The sequence below is a fragment of the Hypanus sabinus genome, chromosome 20 (genome assembly GCF_030144855.1).
Source record: "Hypanus sabinus isolate sHypSab1 chromosome 20, sHypSab1.hap1, whole genome shotgun sequence".
Classification (NCBI taxonomy): domain Eukaryota; kingdom Metazoa; phylum Chordata; class Chondrichthyes; order Myliobatiformes; family Dasyatidae; genus Hypanus; species Hypanus sabinus.
The window spans coordinates 67301865-67328142 of NC_082725.1; the positions used below are offsets into that span (position 1 = coordinate 67301865).

Genomic DNA, 26278 nt, shown 5'->3' on the forward strand with positions numbered 1-26278 from the left:
GATGAAGTGTTTTGAGAGGCTGGTGTTGAAGCATATCAGCTTCTATCTGAGCGGCAATTTAGTCCACTCCAATTTACCTACTAAAGCAACACGTCTACAGCAGGTGCCATCTCATTGGCTCTTCACACAACCCTGTAACATCTTGACAGCAAAGATGCATACATCAGGATGCTCTTCATTGATTACACCTCAGCATTTGATACCATCATCCCTTCAAAACTAATCAGTAAACTCCAACATCTAGGCCTCAATACCCCCTTGTGCAATTGGATCCTAGATTTCCTCACTTGCAAATCCCAGTCAGTTCAGATTGGCAAAAGCATCACCTCCACGATCTCTATCAGCACAGGAGCACCGCAGGGATGTGTGCTTAGGCCCCTGTTCTACTCACTTTATGTATATGACTGTGTGGCTAAGTACTGCTCCAACACCATATACAAATTTGCTGATTACACCACTGTTGTGGGCTGTATCAAAGGTGGTGATGAATCAGCATACAGGAGGGAGATTGAAAACTTGGCTGCGATGTAATAACAACCACCTCTCACTCATTGTCAATAAGACCAATGAACTGATTGCAGACTTCAGGAAAGGGAATCCAGAAGTCCGTTAGCCAGTACACTTCAGAAAATCAGAGGTGGAATTCCTGGGTGTCACTAGCTGAGGACCTGTCATATAAACATAGCTGGAAAGAAAGCATGACAGCATCTCTACTTCCTCAGGAGTCTGCAGAGATTCTGCATGTCATCAAAAACTTTGGCAAACTTCTATAGATGTGTTGTGGAAAATGCGCTGACTGGCTGCATTACAGCCTACTATGGGAACATCAATGCCTTTGAGCAGTAAATCCTACAAAAGGTAGTGGATTTAGCCCAGATGTCATGGGTAAACCCCTACCAACCATTGAGTGCATCTACATGAAATGTTGCTGTAGAAAAGCAGAATTCTTCAAAAATCCTCACCAACCAGGCCATACTCTTTTCTCATTGCTCCCATTAGGTAGAAGGTATAGGTGTCTCAGGACTTAACCACTAGGTTTCAAGAACTGTTACTACCTCTCAGCCATCAGGGTTATGAGCAAATGGGGATAACCACACTCATTCTATTTCTGATGTTCCCACAACCGATACTCTCACTTTAAGGACTTTATCTGGTTCATGCTATTATTATTTATTGCTATTTATCTACATTTGCACAGTTTGTGTTCATTGAGCCTGTTTACACTATTCTATAGATTTGTTATGTATGCCCAGAGAACAAGAATGTCGGGGCTGTGGGTGGTGACATGTATGTACTCTGATAATACATTTCAACATACCTTTTGCTTCTGCAGATGCACATAACTCTTCCAGCAGTCTAAGCTTCAAACTTTTGAACCCTTTTGTTCCAGATTCCAGCATTTGCAGGCTTGTGTCTCCATTTAAAGTCTAGGGTCTCAGACAGATATTCCTCCTCCTGTACTCAAATCATCTCACTACGAGGACCAGCATACATTTTCCCTTCTCAGTCACCTATTGCAAAGAACACCCAAGTCTCATTGTGCCATTCCCTCTCCCAATCTATCACTAGCCAGATGTTGATGTGTCTTCCTATCATGGCCACCAAAGAAAATAATCTCAAATTTATCTACATTATACTTCATCTGTCACACATCTGCCTTCTCCCTCATGCTGTCTAAATCACCCTGGACCTTTTCCTGTACCCTCAAGGCACACCCTTCCCCATCTTTCAGTCATCTGCAAACCTGGAGCATTACATTTAATGACCCTGTCCAAATCATTATTGTGAATAGCTGAGGTCCCAGCACTGATCCACTGGTCACTGACTGATACTCAAGAAAAGCCCTATATATTCTGACCTTTTCATTCCAGTTAGCCAACCAGTTCTCCATCTACATCAGTACCTCAGCCCCAGTCCCATATGCATAAAATTTTTTTATGATAGTGATGTGTAAGACCTAACTACACTGACAAAATTTCAAAATGCCTTATGTCCAAGTTATAATTACTGAAGAAAGTGGATTAATACTTTAAGGGAACTTTGCTTTCTTAGCCAAACCTACCAAGACATCTACGTAAAGGATCCAGCAGTGCTGTCTGGGAGTGATGCACAGTGCCTTCAAATCCAGACTGCTGCCGTTGTCAAACACTCGGTACAGAGTGTTGGCAATATCTGTGCCAAGATCCTCCCCACCACGACCTTCAAATTTCGGAGTTGCATTGGCAGAACTATAAAGAAGTCACATAATAAAACAACGTTCATCAACATTGCAGTAGATTTCAAGAAAATAAACAATTTTATTTCAGCTTAAAAATCAGTAACAGGCTAAGTTTCAGCTGAGGTTGTGGTTTCATTTTAATCTTGCAGTCAGACCAGCTTTAGGAAGTGTTCCACTAGCATCAATGAGTGGGATTTGTGCAAGGAATTATAATTCTAAATATTCCATTATATGGCATAGCCTCTAATTCTTGCTTTCTTCATTTTTAGAAATGGGAGAAATAAGCCACACAGCGCCTCAACTGTTTACATCTTTTAACTAAATTCCGTCAGCTCCATTTCCCACACTATCTCAACACATAACTGAGCATTACACAGACATTTAGGGTAAAGTATTTTGAAAATTCACAAACCTCCAAAGAAATTACTGCCTTCTCAGTTTAAAATGCTCCAGTAGTACTTTACAAAGGAGGCCATTCAACTCATTAAGACAATCCTAGCTCTTAAGAGCAATCCAATCAATCCTTTCCCTTATTTACGCCCCACATAATGCATTTTCCCCTTACATCAGCTTCTCTTGATTCCCTGACCACCCATTTATACAACAGCTAATGTGCAGTGACCAATCAACTCCCCAACAGCATATCTTTGGAATACAGGAAAAAAATCTGGAGATCTGAGAATCCCATATGATTAGATGGAGAATGTATTAGTGCCACACAAATAGCACCAGAGGCTCTGAATGGATCAGGGTCACTGGAGCAGCCTTAATTGCTGAGCCAATGTGCTAATGACACCATTAGTCCATGGACAAATAAAATACTACAAGGTTTATATCCAGGGCTTCTACACATCTTTCTCGTGAATTTTCAAATTAATTCCTTACATTACAAATTTTGCCCTAATAACTATGAGGTAAATATCGACCAATAGTCTAATGTCAGTGGTGATGAAATTATTGGAACTTTTATTTTTAAACAAGGTAACCAAATATTTTGATGAGAACATGACAGCTGGTGAGATCAGTAAGGTAATTAACAAGATTCCATGTTGAAGACTGGTACAAAAATTAACAGCCTATCGGATCCAGGGCAAGTTAGATTCAGATTTAGCTTGGCCTTAGGAGTTAGAGGGTGGTGGCAGTGAAAGGTTCTGATCAGTGGTGTATCACAGAGATCAGCGCTGGGACCCTTGCTGTTTACTGATTACTAAGCTTGCAGATGACAAAAACTAGCACTGTTAATAGGGTAAGAGGGTAATCTTTGGCTACAGAATTATACTGGTCACCTGCTAAGTTGCACAGGGCAATGGAAGCTTGGGAAATGTGGGGCAATCTATTTGAGGAGATCCATTCAGGGTAGGCAGGGTGGAGATATGTCTCTACCAAAGGAGGTGTAAGGGGCTTGCTCCCTCCACTAGCCTGTAGGTTACCCTTGGGCAAGGTGTAGTACCTGCTTAGCCCCCCTCGATCAGGGTCACGTGAATCCATGGGAGCAGGTGGTGGATGTTCATATGAGTAGCTGGTACATATCATGTCCTGGCTATGCGACCTCTGATGCCAGGCAAACAATCTCTGATAATGGCTGAAGTCACCCATCTTGTAAAGATGGAAAGACAGCAATGACAACCAGTTCTGTAGAAAAATTTGCAAAGACCAATCATGGAAAGACCATGATTGCCCATGTGATTTGACATGGCACATAGCAAACAAATGAATCAGGATAGGGCATACACAATGGTAAACGGTAGGGCACTGGGGAGTGTTGAGGAACAAAGTAATCTCGGTATACAAAAGACTCCTAGAGGTGGTAATACAAGTAGACAAGGTAATGAAGAAGATAAACAATTCTTGTTTTTATTAGTTATGGGCGTACAGTTCAAGAGCAGGTTGTTTAAGACAAATCTGGAACATTGTGTGCAGCAGACACACAATGCTAGAGGAACACAGCAAGTCAGGCAGCATCTATGGAGGAGAATAAACTGTTGGTGTTTTGGACCAAGACACTTCAGGAGTGATGAAGTGTCTAAGCCTGACTTGATTATTCTACTCCGAAGATGCTGCCCGACTTGCTGCCTTCATCCAGCATTGTGAGAGCGTTACTCAAGATCTCCAGCATCTGCAGCATCTCGTGTCGTGTTTGTCATATTATACAGTTCTGGGCACTACACTAAAGATGTGATTGTACTGGAGAAGGTAGGGTGGAAAGTTTTGGTTATGAGAAGAGACTGCATACTGTAGGGTGGGTTTGTCGACCTAGGAGCAAGACACAGAGAGGAACCTCACTGAAGTGTACAAAATGAGTGGTAGATCATGTTGATAGTAAAAAGCAGACATGTCCAAGTCCAAAGGGCAGAGGTTTAAGGTGAGTAAGAGGTTTAGCAGGGGTCTGCGAGTCTGAGTTCACTGGGGAAGTTGGGGGACTGTATGTGAGTGGGTGGGAGCTTGATTTGTTGTCATTATTCTATGGTTGTTGTTCTGCTGAACACTGTGGCATGCTACATTAGTGCCATAATGTGTGGTAACTCTTGTGGCCTGCATATCCCTAACACAAACAATGAATTTCACTGTACGTTTCGATGCACACATGATAAATAAATGAATCGGAATCTAAACCTGAGGAAGTTTTTTTCACGCAGTGGGTGACTGCGGACACGGCCTGATAAGAAAGCTGAGGCAGGTCCTCTCACAGCATTTGAATGGCCATGGCATAGAAGGCTATGAACCAAGTGCTGGGAAAAGGGATTGGAATACATAGATACTTGATGGTCAGCATGCACATAGTGGGCCGAAGGGAATGTTTCTATCTGTATAACTCCACAGTAGTAATCATATTTGAAGTAGATCTTACCAGTCTACAAAAAATTCCAAGAATCCTTCATTTGGCCTCTCCAGTTTGGGCATGCCCATTTCTGCTTTAATGCCAACAAGAATATCTGTGTGACCCTGCAGAAATTGCAGACAGAGAGGTTACATTAACAATATTAACTGGAAACTGAATTGCTCCACATCTCAAGAATTTGGCTAAGGTGCATTTGCATTAATGTCAAGCTGCAGAAAGTTAAACACAAAATTCTAATTATTTTCTCAGAAATGCTTAAATGATTGCATGGGATTATTTGGAATTAGCTCAACCTTCCTGCATTGAACAATGACTATAGTATGAAAGAACTTCACTGCCTGTGCCATGTGTTTGGATGTTCTGAAAGGGTGCTAAAGGTACCAGAAGAAAGTAGATCTTTACAAATCTCAAAATAATCCAGAACAAGTAAGCACAGACAGTTACTAACAATTTAAGATCAGACCTTCAAACATCACATCAACATGAACATAAAGAGCAAAAGTCAAAGATTTTTTTCTCAACAAACTGAACAGAAACAAATTTCTGTTAAGTAATAATTAAACTGTATTTGCAAGTGCTTTTATATTTTATTTTATAATGGACAAACATTAACTTTATTTCTATTATTCTCAGCTATTTCTCCATAAAAATTCTAGAGAATTGCTGTCTTTTCTCCAAAATTTAGCAAGTCAAACACAACTTCCAGGCCAGGCTACTTGCTTTACACTGTGCTACCCAAACAGCATTAGTCAAGATAAATGTATCAATTCGAGTGATAAAGTATGTAAAGGGTTAACCAGCAGCCTATTTTTCTGTAAGAAACCGTTGATGATCAACAGATGTGCTAAGCCATGCTGAGCCATATGTCTTCTTGGATTTAGACAGTGTTTCAAGGTTCCTGTCTCTTTGTGCAGTCATGCACATAGATAAGGCCAGCTCCAGCTTGGTATATGTGGGGGTATGTGAGCAGCTGTATCTTCCACAAGAGGAACTGCCAGTTAGTTGGTGGACCGAGCAGGAACAGTCACTGTTCCTGTTTGGGCAACTAACTGAAGTACCCTGGAGGCTTTGAATAAAGGGTTTATACTTAAACGGTCTCTGAGTGAGTTTATTCGGATTTGACTTCCACATGAGTATTCAAATATACTTCTGAAATTAGTTAAGTATATTATTGGAACTATAATCTTTTCTATCTTTTAGATGCAGATCATGCAGAACTTTCATTTTGTAAGTGGTAAGAATGGCACCCCACTCTTGATCAAACTGCCTCCTGTGCCACTTCCTCAGCCACTCATCTGCCAAATGACCCTACTCTTACTCTCAATGGCACATAGCATTGGCAACAATCCAGAGTTTACTACACTTGAGTTCTTGCTTTTTAGCTTTCTACCAAGCTCTCTATATTCTCTCCTCTGGATTTCATCCCTTTTCCTACCCACGTTGTTGGGACCAATACGTACCACAACTTCTGACTGTCGACCTGATCAGAGGCAACCCTGAACCTGCTACCCGAGAGGCAGGTGACTATCCAGGTGTCTTCTGTCTGCTACCTAACTATCAGCACTGCCCCACAACCCTTCCCTTCCGAATCACAGAGCCAGGGCCTTTCCCGATAGGTAACACCCCTCCCCCCACCACAAACAGCATCCAAAATGGTATGATTAGGACCAAGTGAAATAGCCACGAGGGAAGTTTAAATCAGATGTATGAAGATCACAATTGAGTAATGATAATGACAGAGGCATGAGTGTGATGCTGACCAAATTTGATTAGAAGGAAACACTAACAAGAATCATAGAACCACAAAAGCTAGAGTTTGCAGGAGTAATTCAGAAGATGCATGATCTGCTCATCCGAAATAAGAAATATTCTAATGGGAGAATAATGGAACTGTGGTTGACGAGGGAAGTCAAAGAACAAAAACAAAAGAGAGGGTAAACAATACAGCAAAATGTTGGAAACTCAAGGATGGGGAAACTTTTAAAAACCAACCGAAGTCAACTAAAAAAGAATAAGGAGAAAAAAATGAAATACAAGATAAACCAGCTAATAATAAAGATGATGCCAGACGATTTTATCCAGATATAAAAAGTAAAAAAAAGCAAGAATGGACATCAGAGCACTGGAAAACAATGCTGGAGAGGAAGTAATGGGGAACAATGAAATGGCAGATGCCCCAGTCTTCATTGTGCAAGACACTAGCAACAAGCCAGAAATTCAAGAGAGACAGGGCCAGACACTATTACCAAGAAGGTGGTTGGGAAGCTGGAAGGTCTGAAGGTGGCTACGGACCTTCACATGGACCAAATGGACCACATTCCAGGGTTCTGAAAGAGGAAGCTGAAGAATCTGTGAAGACATTAATACTGACTTTTCAAGAATCAGTAGGTTCTGAAATGGCTCTAGAGGACTGGAAAATCACAAATGTCAGTTCACTCTTTAAGAAGAGAGAGAGGCAACAGACAGCAAATTATAATCTAGTTTAGATTGAATACAGTGGTTGTTAAGATGTTATAGTCGATTATTAAGGATGAGGTTTTGGGCTACTTGGAGACATGATTAAAAAAGTCAGCATTGGTTTCCATCAAGAAAATCTTACTTGACAAATCTGCTGGAATTCTTTGAGGAAATAACAGGCAGGATAGTTTTGGATAAGACTGGATAAATGTTATTTCCTGCGCGGTTTAACTTGTATGCCTGCTTGTATTTTATGACTACCTATATACACTACAGTAGGTTTTTAGTCACAGTATGTATATGTACATTTATTCAATGTGTCCCTAGTGGTTACAGTTTTGTCTCTTTCTGGAAGCTTCTTGGTAATGCATTATTTGAACAGAGGTTATCTAATTGGTTATCTCTTACCTACATATTTGAATGGAATGTCTTTTATCTATGTACTGTGGTATAAAAAGGGCAGAGCACATAGGTTTGCAACAACACACACAAAATGCTGGTAGAACACAGCAGGCCAGGCAGCATCTATAGGAGAAGTACTATCGACGTTTCGGGCCGAGGCCCTTCGTCAGGCGTGCAAGTTTATTCTTTCTCTTTCCTTTCCTTTTTGTTCTTAGCCGTTTGCTATTCCCCATTTCCAATTCTCCCTGTTCTATTAGTACTCTATATAACTATTGTGAAGCATCAGATTTTAAGCCTACTTCACAGCTTCAGGAAGTACTTTGGATCAAAAATCAGAATCCAACAATGTGGTTTCATTGGCAAGATGGTTACAAGGATTCAAGGATTCAGAAGAATCCCAGATGAAATGGAAATTTTCAATGCCTAAGCTCAAAAGGAGGTAAGAGCTTCCTCAATTCCAAATTGTCTGAATAAATCAACTATTTCTGGCTTTGATACACAATCTGGTGGAAGTGTAAGCATGAGGAAACTACTAGATATTGCTATTTTGAAAAATAAACACTCCCTGTAAAAAATCAGAAGAGGACTGAAATTAACACAATACTCAGATTAGATACAATAATACCAAAACAAGCCACTGAGGCATGAGAAATACTTAAATATGTACAAGGAATAGGAGCAAAGTGGCTCTGAGTGAACGGCTGATTTTTCGGAGCGAAGGGAGTTTTTTTTACTACTCGGGTAAAAGAGAGGCGAGACAGCGCTCATGTGTGATATCAGCCAGTAGAGCTCAAAAGGTTTAAAAAGTTGACTGCCCTATCCAGTGGGCAGCGTAGTGACAGGGCTTTGGCTCAATGGGCTTAGGCGGTAACAGGACGAAGTAGGTTTACTGGTGTTATTTGCAGAAAGCAGGAAGTATGTGTGTGAGGCCAGTTTTCTGGGCTCGGTGTCAGGAGTGGGGGGGGGGGGGGGGGTCCTGGAATCTCCCAGCCTCCCAGATGCCTATATCTGCACCCGGTGTGTCGAGCTGCAGCTCCTAAGGGACGAAGTTAGGGAATTGGAGATGCAACTCGATGACCTTCGCCTGGTCAGGGAGAGCGAGGAGGTGATAGAGAGGAGTTACAGGCAGGTGGTCACACAGGGACCACGGGAGGCAGACAGGTGGGTCACAGCCAGGAGGGGGAAGGAGAAGGGTCAGGTACTACAGAGTACCCCTGTGGCTGTACCCTTTGACAATAAGTACTCCTGGTCGAGTACTGTTGGGTGGGGGGGGGGGAACAGCCTATCTGGGGAAGGGGACAGTGGTCATGCCTCTGGCACAGAGTCCGGTCCTGTAGCTCAGAAGGGTAGGGAAAGGAAGAGGAAGGCAGTAGTGATAGGGGACTCTATAGTTAGGGGTCAGACAGGCGATTCTGTGGAAACAGGAAAGAAACTCGGATGGTAGTTTGTCGCCCAGGTGCCAGGGTCCGGGATGTTTCAGATCATGTTCAAAATATCCTGCGGTGGGAGGGAGAACAGCCAGAGGTTGTGGTACATTTTGGTACTAATGACATAGGCAGGAAAAGGGAGGTGGTCCTGAAAACAGACTACAGGGAGATAGGAAGGAAGTTGAGAAACAGGACCGCAAAGGTAGCAATCTCAGGATCATTGCCTGTGCCATGTGACAGTGAAAATAGGAATAGAGTGAGGTGGAGGATAAATGCGTGGCTGAGGGATTGGAGCAGGGGGCAGGGATTCAGATTTCGGAAACATTGGGACCTCTTCTGAGGCAGGAGTGACCTGTACAAAAAGGACAGGCTGCACTTGAATCCCAGGGGGACCAATATTCTGGCGGGGAGGTTTGCTAAGGATACTGGGCAGAGTTTAAACTAGAATGGTTGGGAGGTGTGAACCGAACATAAGAGACTGGGGACGAGGTGGTTGGCTCACAAATAGAGAAAGCTTGCAGACAGTGCGAGAGAGAGGATGGGCAGGTGATAGAGAAGGGACAAGCTCAGGCCAAAGGTTTGAGATGTGTCTATTTTAATGCAAGGAGTGTTGTGAACAAAGTGGATGAGCTTAGAGCGTAGATCGGTACTTGGAGACATGACATGGTGGCTTGTGTGACAGAGACTTGGACGGCTCAGGGACAGGAATGGTTACCTTAAGTGCCAGGTTTAGATGTTTTAGAAAGGACAGGGAGGGAGGCATGGCACTGTTGATCAGAGATAGTGTCACAGCTGCAGAAAAGATGGACACCATGGCGGGATTGTCTACGGAGTCTCTATGGGTGGAGATTAGGAACGAAGGAGTCAATAACTTTACTGGGCACTTTTTTTATAAGCCACCCAATAGTAACAGGGATATCAAGGAGCAGATAGGGAAACAGATCCTGGAAAGGTGTAATAATAAGAGTTGTCATGATGGGAGATTTCCCAAATATTGATTGGCATCTCCTTAGAGCAAGGGGTTTAGATGGGGTGGAGTTTGTTAGGTGTGTTCAGGAAGGTTTCCTGACACAGTATGTAGATAAGCCAACCAGAGGAGAAGCTGTACTTGATCTGGTATTGGGAAATGAACCTGGTCAGGTGTCAGATCTCTCAGTGGGAGAGCATTTTAGAGATAGTGATCATAATTCTGTCTCCTTTACAATAGCATTAGAGAGAGATAGGAACAGACAAGTTAGAAAAGTGTTTAATTGGAGTAAGCGGAATTGAGGCTATCAGGCAGGAAATTGGAGGCTTAAATTGGAAAGAGATGCTGTCAGGGAAATGTACAGAGGAAGTGTGGCAAATATTCAGGGTATTTGTGTGGAGTTCCGTATAGGTACGTTCCAATGAGACAGGGAAGTTATGGTAGGGTACAGGAACCGTGGTGTATAAAGGCTGTAATAAAACTAGTCAAGAAGAAAAGAAAAGCTTACAGAAGGTTCAGAAATTTGGGTAATGTTAGAGATCTAATAGAAGGCTAATAGAAAGGAGCTTAAGAAGGAAATTAGGAGAGCCAGAAGGGGCCATGAGATCGCCTTGGCAGGCAGGATTAATGAAAACCACAAGGCATTCTACAAGTATGTGAAGAGCAAGAGGATAAGACATGAAAGAATAGCACCTATCAAGTGTGACAGTGGGAAAGTGTGTATGGAACCGCAGGAAAAAGCAGAGGTACTTAATGAATACTTTACTTCAGTATTCACTATGGAAAAGGATCTAGGTGATTGTAGTGATGACTTACAGTGAACTGAAAAGCTTGAGCATGTAGATATTAAGAAAGAGGGTGTGCTGGAGGTTTTGGAAAGCAATAAGATGAGTAAGTCACGGGGACCAGATGAGATGTACCCCAGGCGAGGAAGGAGATCGCTGAGCCTCTAGCGATGATCCTTGCATCATCAATGGGAATGGGAGAGGTTCCAGAGGATTGGAGAGTTGCAAATGTTGTTCCTTTATTCAAGAAAGGGAGTAGAGATAGCCCAGGAAATTATAAACCAGTGACTCTTACCTCAGTGGTCGCTAAGTTGATGGAGAAGATCCTGAAAGGCAGGATTTATGAACATTTGGAGAGGTATAATATGATTAGGAATAGTCGGCATGGCTTTCTCAAGGGCAGGTCGTGCCTTATGAGCCTGATTGAATTTTTTGAGGATGTGACTAAACACATTGATGAAAGAAGAGCAGTAGATGTAGTGTATATGGATTTCAGTAAAACATTTGATAAGGTACCCCATGCAAGGCTTATTGAGAAAGTAAAGAGGCATGGGATCCAAGGGGACATTGCTTTGTGGATCCAGAACTGGCTTGCCCACAGGAGGCAAAGAGTGGTTGTAGCAGGGTCATCTGTTCTGGGACACCTACTCTTCGTGATTTTTATAAATAACCTGGATGAGGAAGTGGAAGGATGGGTTAGTAAGTTTGCTGATGACACAAAAGTTGGAGGTGTTGTGGATAGTGTGGAGGGCTGTCAGAGGTTACAATGGGACATTGATAGGATGCAAAACTGGGCTGAGAAGTGGCAGATGGAGTTCAACCTAGATAACTGTGAAGTAGTTCATTTTGATAGCAGAATATAGTATTAATGGTAAGACTCTTGACAGTGTGGAGGATCAGATGGATCTTGAGGTCCGAGTCCATAGGACGCTCAAAGCAGCTGTGCAGATTGACTCTGTGGTTAAGAAAGTATATGGTATATTGGCCTTCATCAATCATGGAATTGAATTTAGGAGCCGAGAGGTAATGTTGCAGCTATGTATGACCCTGGTCAGACCCCACTTGGAGTACTGTGCTCAGTTCTGGTTGCCTCACTACAGGAAGGATGTGGAAATCATAGAGAGGGTTCAGAGGAGATTTACAAGGACATTGCCTGGATTGGGGAGCTTGCCTTATGAGGATAGGTTGAGTGAACTTGGCCTTTTCTCCTTGGAGCGACAGAGGATGAGAGATGACCTGATAGAGGTGTATAAGATGATGAGAGGCATTGATCATGAGGATAGTCTGAGGATTTTTCCCAGGGCTGAAATGTTTGCCACAAGAGGACAAGGGTTTAAGATGCTGGGGAGCAGGTACAAAGGACACGTCAGGGGTAAGTTTTTTTTACTCAAAGTGGTGAGTGCGTGGAATGGGCTGCTGGCAACGGTGGTAGAGGCGGACACGATAGGGTCTTTTAAGAGGCTTTTGGATAGATACATGGAGCTTAGAAAAACAGAGGGCTATTAATAGGTAAGTCTAGTAATTTCTAAGGTAGGGACATGTTCAGCATAACTTTGTGGGTGGAAGGGCTTGTATTGTGCTGTAGGTTTTCTATGTTTCTATTGGGGTATGAGAAATAATTACATATGTACAAACTGGTGGGATACGGAGGAAAAATTCAGTTGCAATCTAATAATATTTCAAGATCACAGTCAAAGTAATAAGTACCTACAAATCCAGTGTTACATGAGATTGAATTAAAACAAATGCCAAAATTGTGAAACTGAGCTCTTACATGATTAGAACATCTCAATTTGATAAAATGAATGAAAAAAATCAAGATGCAAGATACCAAAGGTTACTAAGAAAGTGTATGATAAATGCACAGAATGCCTGAGGGAAAAGATTAACCTGGATTATGTGAGTTAAACACGCAGTTAGTTTTAATCAAATATGTGAGCAGGTGAAAATGGGACAAGTAAAGATGTTGACTCCTTTATGATTGGGAAAGAAATGTGATAAACTACCGTAAATTCCGGACTATAAGCCGCTACTTCTTTCCCACGCTTTGAACACTGCGGCAACACTGCGGCCTATACTACGGTGCGGCTAATGCATGTTTTTTTTCATGCCGCCAAAAACATTTTGCCTCGTAACAGTAGACCAATAAAATTGATGAGTAGTTCACAGAGGTCCAATGAAATTGTACGATAAATCAAGCGCACTTTCACAATTAAATTATTGTAAATCAGTCATTTGTACTCACCCTCATCAACATGGAAAACACTCGAAGAAAAGCATATGATGCAGCTTTTAAGTTAAAGGCGATCAATCTGGCGGTTGAAGAAGGAAATCGAGCTGCTGCACATAATCTTGGCATAAATGAATCGATGGTGAGATGGTGGAGACGCCAGCGTGAAGAACTGAGTCAATGCAAAAAGACAACAAAAGCTTTCAGAGGTAATCATAGCAGATGGCCCGAACTTGAAAACTTTCTTGAAGACTGGGTTAACACACAGAGAGCAGGCGGCCGCGATGTTTCCACCATGCAGATCAGACTGAAGGCTAAAGCAATCGCCACCAAAATGAAAATCGAAGATTTTAGAGGTGGGCCATCGTGGTGTTTTAGATTTATGAGACGAAAAGGCCTGTCCGTCAGGGTACGCATGACTCTGTGTCAGCAACTCCCTCCCGACCACGAGGAAAAACTTGCTAACTTCCGCACATTTACTCAAACAAAGATAGCGGAGAATTCCATCGGGCCAGATGATATCATAAATATGGATGAAGTACTTTGACGTTTGACCTGCCTCTCACTCGGACTGTTAATAAAAAAGGTGACTCGTCCAACACACTGAAAACAAGTGGCCATGAAAGAACGCATTTTACTTGTGTTCTGAGCTGCACAGCATCCGGACTAAAGCTTCCACCGATGGTGATTTTTTAAGCGGCTGACAATGAAAGTTCAGTGAAAGCTGCCATCAAGAGTACAAACTCAATTCCAGCTGTGATTCCTGGGGGCACCACGAAGTATTTGCAGCCACTGGACATCAGCGTGAACCGGGCATTTAAAGTGGCGCTGCGCGTTGAGTGGGAGGCTTGGATGACGAGTGGCGAGAAATCCTTTACCAAAACAGGACGCATGCGAAGAGCATCTTTAACTCAAGTCTGCCAGTGGATCCTAAATGCGTGGAGCCGTGTCACAACATCCACCATCACCAACGGGTTTCGAAAGGCTGGACTGCTGCGTGATGAAGAGGACCGCGTGCGCTCAAGTGAGAGCAACAACGAAGAGACTGAAGTGAGTGACGAGATCCTGAGGTTGTTCAATTCGGACACTGAAGAAGAGGACTTTGATGGTTTTAGTGCGCAGGAGGAAGATGAAGAAGGCGATCAATAACTTTTCCTGGTAGGCTGCAGTATATATATTTTTTTAACCAGTCGTTAGGAGATATTGGAATGTTGTTCGTGCACTGTTCAGTAAAAAAGTATACACAACGTAATTTGTGTGTTACCGATACGTATGTATATTTAAAAGTAGCTGTGTTCCAGGCACTGTTCAATAAAAAGCATTTGCAATATGTATTTGTTTATGTTACCATACGGATTTAATTAAAAGTTAAAAAATCCTCACGTGTAATATCTTTCTGTGTAAATATCTCATATTACAACGAGGGACACCTGCGGCTTAAAATCCAGTGCGGCTTGTACAAGTACAAAATTGATTTTCTTTCTAAAATTAGAGCGTGCGGCTTTTAATCAGGTGCGCTCTGTAGTCCGGAATCTACGGTACAAAGAAAAGCATGATAGACACAGTACAAAGTCTAAAGAGTAAATTTTTACTTTAATGAGCAAGAAAACATGGTAAGTATAATCGAATTGAAGCGCATGGTAGGGGGCCGAGAGAAGAACTAAAGCAATATCTAAAAGCTGAGCAATCCTGCCAGTGACACTCCTCCTTGGGAAACAGCTTCTACATCGGACAGTCCTCCGAAACAGATACACCATTCAAACTCTATAGGATGAACATGAAATGGACTCTCCAGCTGCCTCTAGCAACTCTAGTGAAGATGACAGTGATGATATAACAGGATTTGTGGCTATATCGCAGTTTTCTCCAATAAACTGCAAGGGAGTGAAGACAAGCAGGACTGAAGTAGAAACTATGGAAGACTGACAGTCGGCTGCTAATCAATGTATCAACAAGGTAACCCCTATACTGGCAGATCCATCAATCATTTAACAATCTGTTGAAGGGCAGTAAATGTCATAAGAGTCTGTAGTGCTTAAAGAAGAGCAACTGAAAGTGCTTCAAACTTTAAAGCCTACATTATGTACTGCACTTGCATTAAGAATCCCTAATATTGGTAAATAATTTATGCTGTATGTCAATGAGAAACATGTGATGGCAGTCTCATCTAAAGAAGATGAGGAGTCTGTTGGTCATTACACTGATGATCCTGAGAGGAATTCAGACGGATCCTGGTCGCTCTGTGCAAGAGGCAGAATTGAAACCTCGGACTGAGGCCTGTAAGATGGCCGAAGGAAGATCAGCTGATACCTGCACTGATTCTCAAAAGGTTTTTAAGAGTTTTTCATGATTTTTTAAAACTTAAAAAGACAAATGGAATTTCTTACAGCTGCAGGAACCCTGATCAAAATCACTAGTACAAGAACTCATGAATATCATCAGAAATTGCTGTTTTAAAATGTAAAAGCAACTCCAAAATAACTACAATGGAGAGCTATAGTTAGTTATTCATGGACTAAATTGTGAAAGGTTAAAGAATTAAAAGAAGTACCCAGACCATATGCAGTGAACCCTGACAATGGAAATTATGGAAACAGTTGTACTCTCTATCACAAATGAATATACAAGATACTCAGAAGATGCAAGCTCAATGCTCCAACCAGGAAATTTGGTGCTGGATGGAGAATGGTGGGAGGTTAATCAGTGATGGAGCACAGAGGTACAGCACTAGTCATAGACTACTAGCTTGAATTACATTGTTTCCTTATTTGGCAAAGCAAACACACTCCCTAGAAAACATTGGAGAACAAACAATGATCGACAGATTTTCCCAATGGAATACAAAGTTCAGGGCAGAAGCTCAATAAACATTTAAAAGATGCATGACGTGCCAGAAAATAAATCCTTGAACAGTGGAAGAGCTACCACAATTAAGAGCTCCATTTTACACTTACAGTACTTTGCCAAAGCATAAAGGATACTTAGATGTACTAGTTACAGTCAAAAAGTTTTCAAGATGGGTGGAAGCTATTCCAGCAAAGAAAGCCACTGCCAGACACACAGCAAAAACTCTGATCAAGGACCATATTCAAAGATTCATTTTATTATCAAAGTATGTGTGCAGAATACAACTCTGAAATGTTGTCTCTTCTCCAGACAGCAATAGAATACAGAAAATCATACAAGTAGTTGAAAACCATCAACAGCTCCCCCGCACGAAAACAAAAACTTGCAAAACCCAAACCCCTCCCTCACACAAAAACTAACAGATCACCCAAACCCCCAGCTCACCAATTGCAACAAGAAAAATGGGTGAGAACTGAGAACACAAGAAAGAACATGGAACTGAAAGAAGCCAATATGAACTACAGTTAATTTGAGCTAAAACCCAATCCATAAATCTCAATTTCGATAACACCTCCAAGAGCATGAGACCCAATGGCAGCGACTCGAACCAGCGGCCTCTCTGAGAAGCACTCGCTCTCCCCTGCAGTTCTTTCGATGTTTCAATCTACCTCGAGGCTTTAATTGGCAAGAAATGTAGTCCCCCATCTAGTCTCTGAGCTTCTCTTCCTGGTAGTTCGTGCTTGCATTTCTTCGCTGGAGTTTTCTTGGGGACAGCAGAATGTCAGCTCACCCGATCAAACTACAGACTGTAAGTCACGGGCTCCAAAAGTTTCAAAAAGAAAATTAAAATAAAAAGAATAAGCAGGGGAGAAAAAGTGGTGCCATCTCAGCCAGAAGTCAAGACTTGACTGAAATGGGGATTGCCCTGCAACACTGACTCTGACCAGGGAACACAGTTGACTGGAAGTGTTTGTCTGATGGACATTGACTGTTCTTTTCATTGTCCACATCACCCAGACATCAAGACATGTCAAACAAATGAATGGAATAATCAAAAAATTATAGGTAAGTATCATGAAGAAGGCATACCATGGCCTAGGACTCTTCCTATGGTCTCATGTAGCACCAGAGCAACTCAAAAGAAAACTAAATTAAATCCATTTAAGGAAGTAACAGGGTGCCCTATGTCACTGCCAGGAGCTCTTGAGCTCAGAAAGGCTAATATACACAATATTGCAGACAGTTTAGCGAACTGTTTCTGTTATTAACTGTTGTAATTAACCCAAACTGTCCAGTCTGTTTCTCAATAGGTTTCTGCCGTTTGGAACGATCCAACAGAGGGAGGACACACCCTGGTTCCTGGTGATTAAGAAACCACACAAGGCACTACTGGGAGCTCGATCTATCAACTCGTCAGTAAAATTGGAAAGTAAAAGTTAGTGGATACACGCCAGCCATTGCAAATGAGCTAAAGTGGTATTCAATGAAGACAGCAAGCGCTGTGGATAACTTGCTAGTAATCTCCAACTTAGTACTCACAATGAGCAAATCAATAACCAGCCAGAAGACTTCAGAGTCAGCAACTGGACATTATTAAGTTTATTCTAATATTATTTGTTGTTTTTATTTGCCATTTTTCCCTACTCACAATGTACCTGTTGAGATAATTCAAAATTTATACATGCAAGGACCATATGAATTTGCTATGCCATTAATGCCTCTAGCTGTTAGGTATGTATATATTACACACCAGAATAATCACCAATGCTAGGCATTTGTGCAGATACTGAAGGAACATATGCCCTCTTTCTTAAGCAAAATTCATCAGCACAATCCAGCAAAGGTGGGCTGGGGTGGGGAGGGAACGTGCAGTTATAGGCCAGGATTGTTGTACTTATATACCTGACAAGTTTGAAGACATAACTGAATTGACTGATCATATTTGTAAAGAAGTAGCTAAAATATATCAATCTGATGGAAGAGATTTCTTTGATTGACCATAAGATATAGGAGCAGAATTAAGCTATTTGGCCCATCGAGTCTGCTCTGCCATTTCCCCACAACTGATCCTGTTTTCCTCTCCGCCCCATTCTCCTGCATTCTCCCCGTATCCCTTCGTGCCCTGACCAATCAAGAACCTATCAACATCTACCTTAAGTATGCAAAGAATTCCACAGATTCACTACTCTCTGGCTAAAGAAATGTCTCCTCATCTGTTCTAAAAGGACATCCCTCTGTTCCGAGGCTGTGTCCTCTGCTCTTAGACTCTCCCATCATAGGAAACATCCTCTCCACATCCACTCCACCAAGGACTTTTACCATTAAATAGGTTTTAATGAGGTCACTCTTCACCCTGATTATTCTGAATTCTAATGCACCCAAGAACAGAACCGTTAAACACTCTTCATACGACAAGCCATTTAATCTTGGAATCAATTTTGTGAACCTTCTTTGAACCATTTCCAGTTTCAGCAAATCCTTTCTAAGATAAGAGGCCCCAAACTGCTCACAATACTCCAAGCGAGGCCTCACCAGTGTTTTATAAATTCTCAACATTACATCCTTGCTTTTATATTCAAGTCCCCTTGAAATGTCACCAGACTCAACCTGCAAATTAACCTTTAGGGAATTCTGCATAGAGAACTCCAAGTCCCTTTGCACTTCAGTTTTCCCTCCATTTAGAAAAGTCAACTCTTTCATTTCTTCACCAAAATGCATGACCATGTACCTCCTGTATTCATTCCATTTGCCATTTCTTCTCCCATTCCCCTAATCTGTCTAAGTCTTCCTATAGCCTCTTTACTGTCCCAAAACTACCTGTGCTCCACCTATCTTCATATCGTCTGCAAATTCTGCAACAAAGCCATCAATTTCATCATCCAAATTATTGATATAATATAGAAAGAATTATTCCCAACACATACCCCTGTGAAACACCACTAATCACTGGTAGCCAACCAGAAAAGGCTCCCTTTATTCCCACACTTAGCTTCCTGCCAATCAGCCACTGCTTTATCCATGCTTGAATCTTTCTGTAACACTATACAATTATGGCTTGTTAAGCAACTTCATGTGTGGCACCTTGACAAATTCCTTCTGAAAATCCAAGTACACAACATCAACCGATTCTCCTTTGTCTGTCCTGCTTGTTATTTCTTCAAAGAATTTGTCAGGCAAGATTCTCCCTTGAGGAAACCATGCTGACTACGGCCTATTTTACTACGTGCCTCCAAATACCATGGATTTATTTAAATCCAGGAAGCTGGGGATACTCAATATTACGAATCATATTATTTGTCCTGATATGCCCTTTCCTAATTTACATCTGAAACCCTCTGATTTCTTCAGCTGCGTAAGTCTCGGGAAGACAATCTCCGTCCCCAACAAACATGGGAGATTGAGGCGTGAGCCCCCAAACCACCGTTTGTGTGGATGCTGTGTAATTCGCTACTGTTACAAATTAATGCCACAAAATAACAGACAGTACACTGCAAATGATTAAAGGTGTTATATTTATAAATTTTAACTAAAGGATCAGTAAAGGATAACAAAAAGAAAAGGGCCCATTCTAATTAAACAGTCCAATGTGCACAAGCTGGAGCTCATCTTGAACTTCTCTGTCACTCATGCGCTGAGTACACAGACAGCATGAAAACACACACCACCTTCCGAAAATTGCTCGCGATCCATCTCGAACAAACAGTTCCCCCACCGTATCGTACGCTACGACTGGTCCTCCCCAGCATCTTCTCTCTTCATCTCTCAAACAAATCCCAAGACCAACCTTATTGTCCCTCTCCACAAAAAACCGCCCGCAAATTGGATGGCACACATTCCACATCATCCCTCATCTTCAACAATAACCCAAAGAGGCTGAAAGCAGAACAGACTGCTCTTACGGAGCTGCTGAATGAAATACATACAGCATAGCAGTAAAGATGTGAACCAGGGCACTACACATCTTTTTTACTTGTATAAGATCCAGTTAAGAGTAATTCAAACTCACCCAAGTATACCTACTAGCCTACCCAAACACGAATCCCATGAATGCCCATTGATATTTCCATGACAAATAGTTTTTGATTATTTTATACTTAATATAGATACAAGTTCTTCTGCCTCAGAATTTTCAGATGTAATGATTGTAAGTGCGTGATTCAGAATCCAAAGGGGGGGGGGGGGGGATGCTGGATTAAACTGTTTAATTGTTATTTATTTTGCAGTTTAACTTTTATATCTGCTTGTATTGTATGTAACTACCTACATGCAGAGGTGTTCAGTATATTTCCTAGTAGTCACAGTACGTACCACCCAGCAGTTACAGTTCTGTCCCTTTCTGGATGCTTCTTGGCATCACATTTGAACAGGGGTTATCTGATTGGTTGACTCTTATCTATAGATTTGAATGGAATGATTCGTAGCTATGTATAACAGGAAAAGAAGGCTCACCATCTTTATACTTTTTGTTTCCTTTGTTCCTAGCCTCCTACCATTCTCCATTCCCAATTCTCTTTGTTCTATTAGCATTTAATATAACGATTGTGAAGCAACACATCTTATGCCTCTTTGTTGACTCCAAAAGAACCTTGGATCAAAAACAGAATGCCACAATAGAAAAAGGAGAGTTTCACTCGGATTTTCAGAAGGCCTTTGAAAAGGTGCTGCACGAGACTGCTAAAAAAGAGCCGATAACAGGAAGGATACTAGCATGGATAGAGATTGGCTGACAGACAGAAGGCAAAGACTGAGAATAAAGGAGCCTTATCAGGTTAGCTGCAGGTGAGTAGTGGTGTTTCACAGGGGTCAGTGTTAGAACTGCTTCTTTCAAGTTGTATGCCAATGATTTGGCAAAGTTTGCATAAGATAGGTGGAAGGGCAAGTGGTGTTGAGGAAGCAGGGAATCTGCAGGAGAATTCAGACAGATTAGGAGAATAGGAAAGAAGTGGCAGATCGAATATAGTGCAGGTAAGTGTATGGTCATGCAGTTCCGTGAAAATAAGGGTATGGACTATTTTCTGAACAGGGTGAAAATTCAGAAACCAGAGGTGCAAAGGGATGGGGAGTCCTCATGCAGGATTCCCTGAAGGTTAACTAGCAGCTTGAGTCAGCTGAAGGTATATTCAATATTAGCATTCATTTCAAGAGGACTAAAATATAAAATCACGAACGTAATGCTGAGGTTTTAAGGCATTGGTCAGACCTCCTTTTAAGTATTGTGAGCAGCTTTTAGCCCCTTATCTAAAAATGGATGAGCTGGCATCTGAGAAGATCCAGAGAGGTTCACAAGGATGATCCCAAGAATGAAAGAGTTAATGTATGAGCAGCATTTGATGGCTCTGGGCCCATACTCACTGGAGTTTAGGGGTTACCTCATTTAAATCTGTGAATTATTGAAAGGCCTAGATATAGTGGAAGTGGAGAAAATGTTTCCTATTGTGAGGGGGTCTATGACCAGAGGGCACAGCTTTAGAATGCAAGGACGTCCCTTTAAAACAGAGGTGAAGAGGAATTTCTTTAGCCAGAGCATGGTGAATCTGTGGAATTTGTTGCCGCAGACAGTTGCCAAAGCCAATTTGTTGAGTATATTAGAAACAGAGTTTTATAGGTTCTTGGTTAGTAAGCCTGTCTTACTTCAGCATTTGCTAAGTTGATGGAGAAGATCCGAAGAGGTAGGATTTATGAACATTTGGAGAGGTATAATATGATTAGGAATAGTCAGCATGTCTTTGTCAAAGGCAAGTCATGCCTTACGAGCCTGATTGAAATTTTTGAGGATGTGACTAAACACATTGATAAACATTGATGAAGGTAGAGTAGTAGACGTAGTGTATATGGATTTCAGTAAGGTATTTGATAAGGTACCCCATGCATGGCTTATTGAGAAAGTAAGGAGGCATGGGATCCAAGGGGACATTTCTTTATGGATCCAGAATTGGCTTGCCTACAGAAGGCAAAGAATAGTTGTAGACAGATCATATTCTGCATGGTCAGTGACCAGTGGTGTGCCTCAAGGATCTGTACTGGGACCCCTTCTCTTTGTGATTTCTATAAGTGACCTGGATGAGGAAGTGGAGGGATGGGTTAGTAAGTTTGCTGATGACACAAAGGTTGGAGGTGTTGTGGGTAGTGTGGAGGGCTGTCAAGAGGTTACAGCAGGACATTGATAGGATGCAAAACTGGGCTGAGAAGTGGCAGATGGAGTTCAACACAGATAAGTGTGAAGTGGTTCATTTTGGTAGGTCAAATATGATGACAGAATATAGTATTAATGGTAAGACTCTTGGCAATGTGAAGGATCAGAGGGATCTTGGGGTCCAAACCCATAGGACACTCAAAGCTGCTGTGCAGGTTGACTCTGTGGTTAAGAAGGCATACAGTGCGTTGGCCTTCATCAACTGTAGGTTTGAGTTCAAGAGCCAAGGAGTAATGTTACAGCTGTTTAGAACCCTGGTCAGACTTCCCCTCATTACAGGAAGGATGTGGAAACTATTGAAAGGATGTTGCCTGGATTGGGGAGCATGCCCTATGAGAATAGGTTGAGTGAACTCAGCCTTTTCTCCTTGGAGCAATAGAGGATTAGGTGACCTGATGGAGGTGTATAAGATGATGGGAGGCATTTATCGTATGGACAGTCAGAGGCTTTTTCTCCATGGCTGAAATGGCTAACACTAGAGGGCACAGTTTTAGGGTGCTTGGAAGTAGGTACAGAAGGGACGTCAGGGGTAAGATGTTTTTTTACTCAGAGTGGTGAGTGCGTGGAAAGGGCTGCCGGTGACAGTAGTAGAGGCGGAATTGATAGGGTATTTTAAGAGACTCCTGGATAGGTACACAGAGCTAAGAAAAATAGAGGGCTATGGGTAACCCTAGGTAATTTCTAAAGTAACTACATGTTCGGCACAGCATCATAGGCTGAAGGGCCTGTATTATGCTGTAGGTTTCCTATGTTACAGGGAGAAAGCAAGAGAAAGGGGTTGAGAGGGTTAAGAAATCTGCTGTGATAGAATGGCAGAGCAGGAGTGATCGATAGAATATTCCTGTGTTATGGTCTTATAGTCCCTCTCGAACTGCAGAATGAAGTCTATTGTACAATCCCTCTACATTGAGGTTCCTTTACATTAAGCTGCAATTTCACAAAACACTGGCTGGGCCACGCTTGGATCCATTTTACTCAGTATAGATAGGAAGTGATTAAGCTGCACAGGAAATCCACTGGGATGTGGCCTATGGACTGCGCTTAATTTCTTGTAGCAAAGGAGGCTAAGGGTGACATGATGGAGGTATGATGATCATAAACGATAAAGATAGTATAACTCATCAGAATCTTTTCTGATGGCAGGGTTATCAAAAAAGAGAAAGTATAGGCTTAAGGGGAGAGGAAGGAGAGTTAAGGGGAATCTGAGGAGACAATGTTTACAGAGAGTGGTTTTGATTGCAAGAGACTGTTGGACATTGATTATGTGAGGTGCTTGCTTCCCTTGTTTGACGGTAAGACAGGTGATGTGGCAGCAGCTTGGTTGGTAGCTGGCCTCTCCTGTCGGTGCTGCCCTCCAGCTCTCGACTGGCAGAAGGGCCGGATGGATCACTGGGAGGTATACCATCAATTTGCATGGCACTCAGGCACTTGAACTCTTCTTGCGCAACGATGCGTGTGTTTTTATTTCTCTCTCACTATTTTGAATGTATGTTATGTACCTGGGCCACAGACGAATGCTGTCTCATTCAACTGTATCCATGAATGGTTTAAATGATAATTAACAAACAAGAGAAAAATCTCCAGATGCTGGAAATCCAAGTAACACACATAAAGTGTTGGAGGAACTAGCATTTTGTGTGTAATAATTAAAACTTCATTTGATTTGATCTGGATCTTACTACAAAGGCAGTGGCAAATTGGATACAATCACTCCATTTAAAAGAAATTTAGACAGCCACTTAAGTAGACAAGGAACAAATGGATATGGTCCTAATGCAAGCAAATTGGATTAGTGTAGATGCACAAAATAGTCACCATGGATGTGGGCTTAAGAGCCTATTTCTGTAATGTAAAACTCTACAATCTTATTTGGTGGCGACCAAATAAGGGCAGATGAAACTTCAACTTAACAGCTTAGATGAAAGGCCAAACATCTGTTTCAGATGTACTGCTAATAAAATTATTTTAAATTTGTTATTCTGCACTGATTACTGCTATATTCTATTAACAATAATGCATTCTCAGCCTACTGTTAAATCTAAGCTTCCAATTCCTAAACTTACAACACACAGGGAAACGTGGAACCTGTGAGCTACATGCCAAATAATCTAAAATAACTGCACTAGTTGATAATGTAATTTGACTCAAAAAGTCATGGCAAATGGCTGAAAACATTTTCCTGAAACTGTTAGATGCCCATGACAATTGTGGCTGTTACTGATGGGAAGAACTATATTTTAGCAACAAAAGCATCCCACATCCTTGGCAGTGTATATTTTTATCTTTCTATAAGGAGGAACTACATAAAAACTTTGCATAAATACAGTTAATAATAATTCTCCTCAGGTGAACTATGATCCATTAGTGCTGATTAGTCTCACGTTTAAGAATATTTAATGAGGCTTAACAAACTGAATTAAATCAGAGTCACAGAGCAGTACAGTGCAGTACAGAAACAGCTCGTTCAGCCCATTTAGTTTGCGCTGAACTATAATTGCAACTGAGTAGGTACCCACATGTGTCAATTATACTGGTATCGAAGAAGAATGTGGTAACTGTCTCAATGACTATTGTCCAGTAGCACTTACATCCATAGTGATTAAGTGCTTTGAGAGGCTAAACGTAATGAAACATATCAACTCCAACCTGAGAAGTGACTTGCATTCATTCCAATTTGCCTACTGGAGCAACAGGTCCACAGCAGATGCCATCTCAATCCTGGAACATCTGGACAGCAAAGATGCATACATCAGGATGTTCTTTATCAACTACAGCTCTCCATACTCCCTTCATCCATATACTTATCCAAATTTCTCTCAAATGTTCAAATCAAATCTACATCCACCACTTCCGCTTACAGTTCATTCCACACTCTCAACACCCCGAGGGAAGTTCCCCCTCAAGTTTCTCTGAAATATTTTCACCCTTGACCATGACCTCTCATCCTAGTCCCATGCAACCTCAGTGGAAAAAGCCTGCTTGCATTCAACCTATCTATACCCCTCATAATTTTGTATACTTTTATCAAATCTCCTCATTCTACTGTGCTCTAAGGAATAAAATCTTAACCTATTCAACCTTTCCCTTTATCTCAGGACCTCACATCCTGGCAACATCCTTGTAAATTTTTACTGTACTCCTTCAATCTTATTAATTTCTTTCCTGCAAGTAGGTAATCAAAACCGCACAAAGTACTCCAAATTAGACCAGCCTGGAACACAATGGAGTGAGGATCTTTCCACTGAGCATCATGTTTGCAAATTGCAGTTATTGGAGAACAAAACTGAGGATGTGAGGGCAAGATTGTTGTGTCAGATGGAAATGAGAGATTGCTATGTTCTATATCTGAGTAAGATACAGCTTTCTCCCAGCACTCAGGCTTCCTGATTTACCAAATGGACTGAACTGCTGATTGGGAGAAGGCAAAACATGAAGGTGTGCATTTCATGATAAACTCTTGGTGGTGCTCTGATGTAGCAGTTTTGCTATAATCTGTAGCGCCTGAGGTCCTCACACACTAGACCACTTACATTACTAAGATGAGAAATGCCTCCCGTTCCATACCCAGTAAATCGGACCACTTGGCTGTCCTTCTCCGACCTGCGTACAGGCAGAGACTAAAGAGCAAGGCTCCAGAGATTAGGAGGCAAAAGAGTGGCTATGGTGTTGCCTCAAGTCAGTGGTCTTGTTCAAGGACTCATCTGTGGATCTGAATGAATACATCATGGTTGTCATGTTTTAATAAACAGTTGAAGACAAGTGTGTCCCCACAAAATCATTCAGTCATCCCCAATCAGAAGCCCTGGATGAACCACAAGATCCTCAATCTGCAGAAGGCCAGATCAGAAGCATTCAAGTGGTTAACCAAAAAAAGTTACAAGAGGTCCAGGTGGAATATCTGGAAAGCCACCTC

At 41.8% G+C, this 26278-nt stretch overlaps 1 protein-coding gene and 1 long non-coding RNA gene across 3 annotated transcripts in view; one reads left to right on the plus strand and one right to left on the minus strand.

Annotated features, from left to right (window-relative positions):
* exosc7 (exosome component 7) overlaps positions 1-26278 on the minus strand; it is a 177987-nt gene that overhangs the window by 124185 nt on the left and 27524 nt on the right. For both annotated transcript variants that reach the window (XM_059945705.1, XM_059945704.1), the window contains exons 3-4: positions 5067-5161; positions 2063-2228 (exon numbers count right to left, since the gene is read on the minus strand). In XM_059945705.1, coding sequence (XP_059801688.1) covers positions 2063-2228; positions 5067-5161 — 261 coding nt within the window. The remainder of the gene's footprint in view (positions 1-2062; positions 2229-5066; positions 5162-26278) is intronic.
* The window catches only part of LOC132378615 (uncharacterized), a 31051-nt gene continuing 19708 nt past the window's right edge, over positions 14936-26278 (plus strand). Inside the window, exon 1 of the long non-coding RNA XR_009507131.1 lies at positions 14936-20951. This is a non-coding gene — a long non-coding RNA (uncharacterized LOC132378615). The remainder of the gene's footprint in view (positions 20952-26278) is intronic.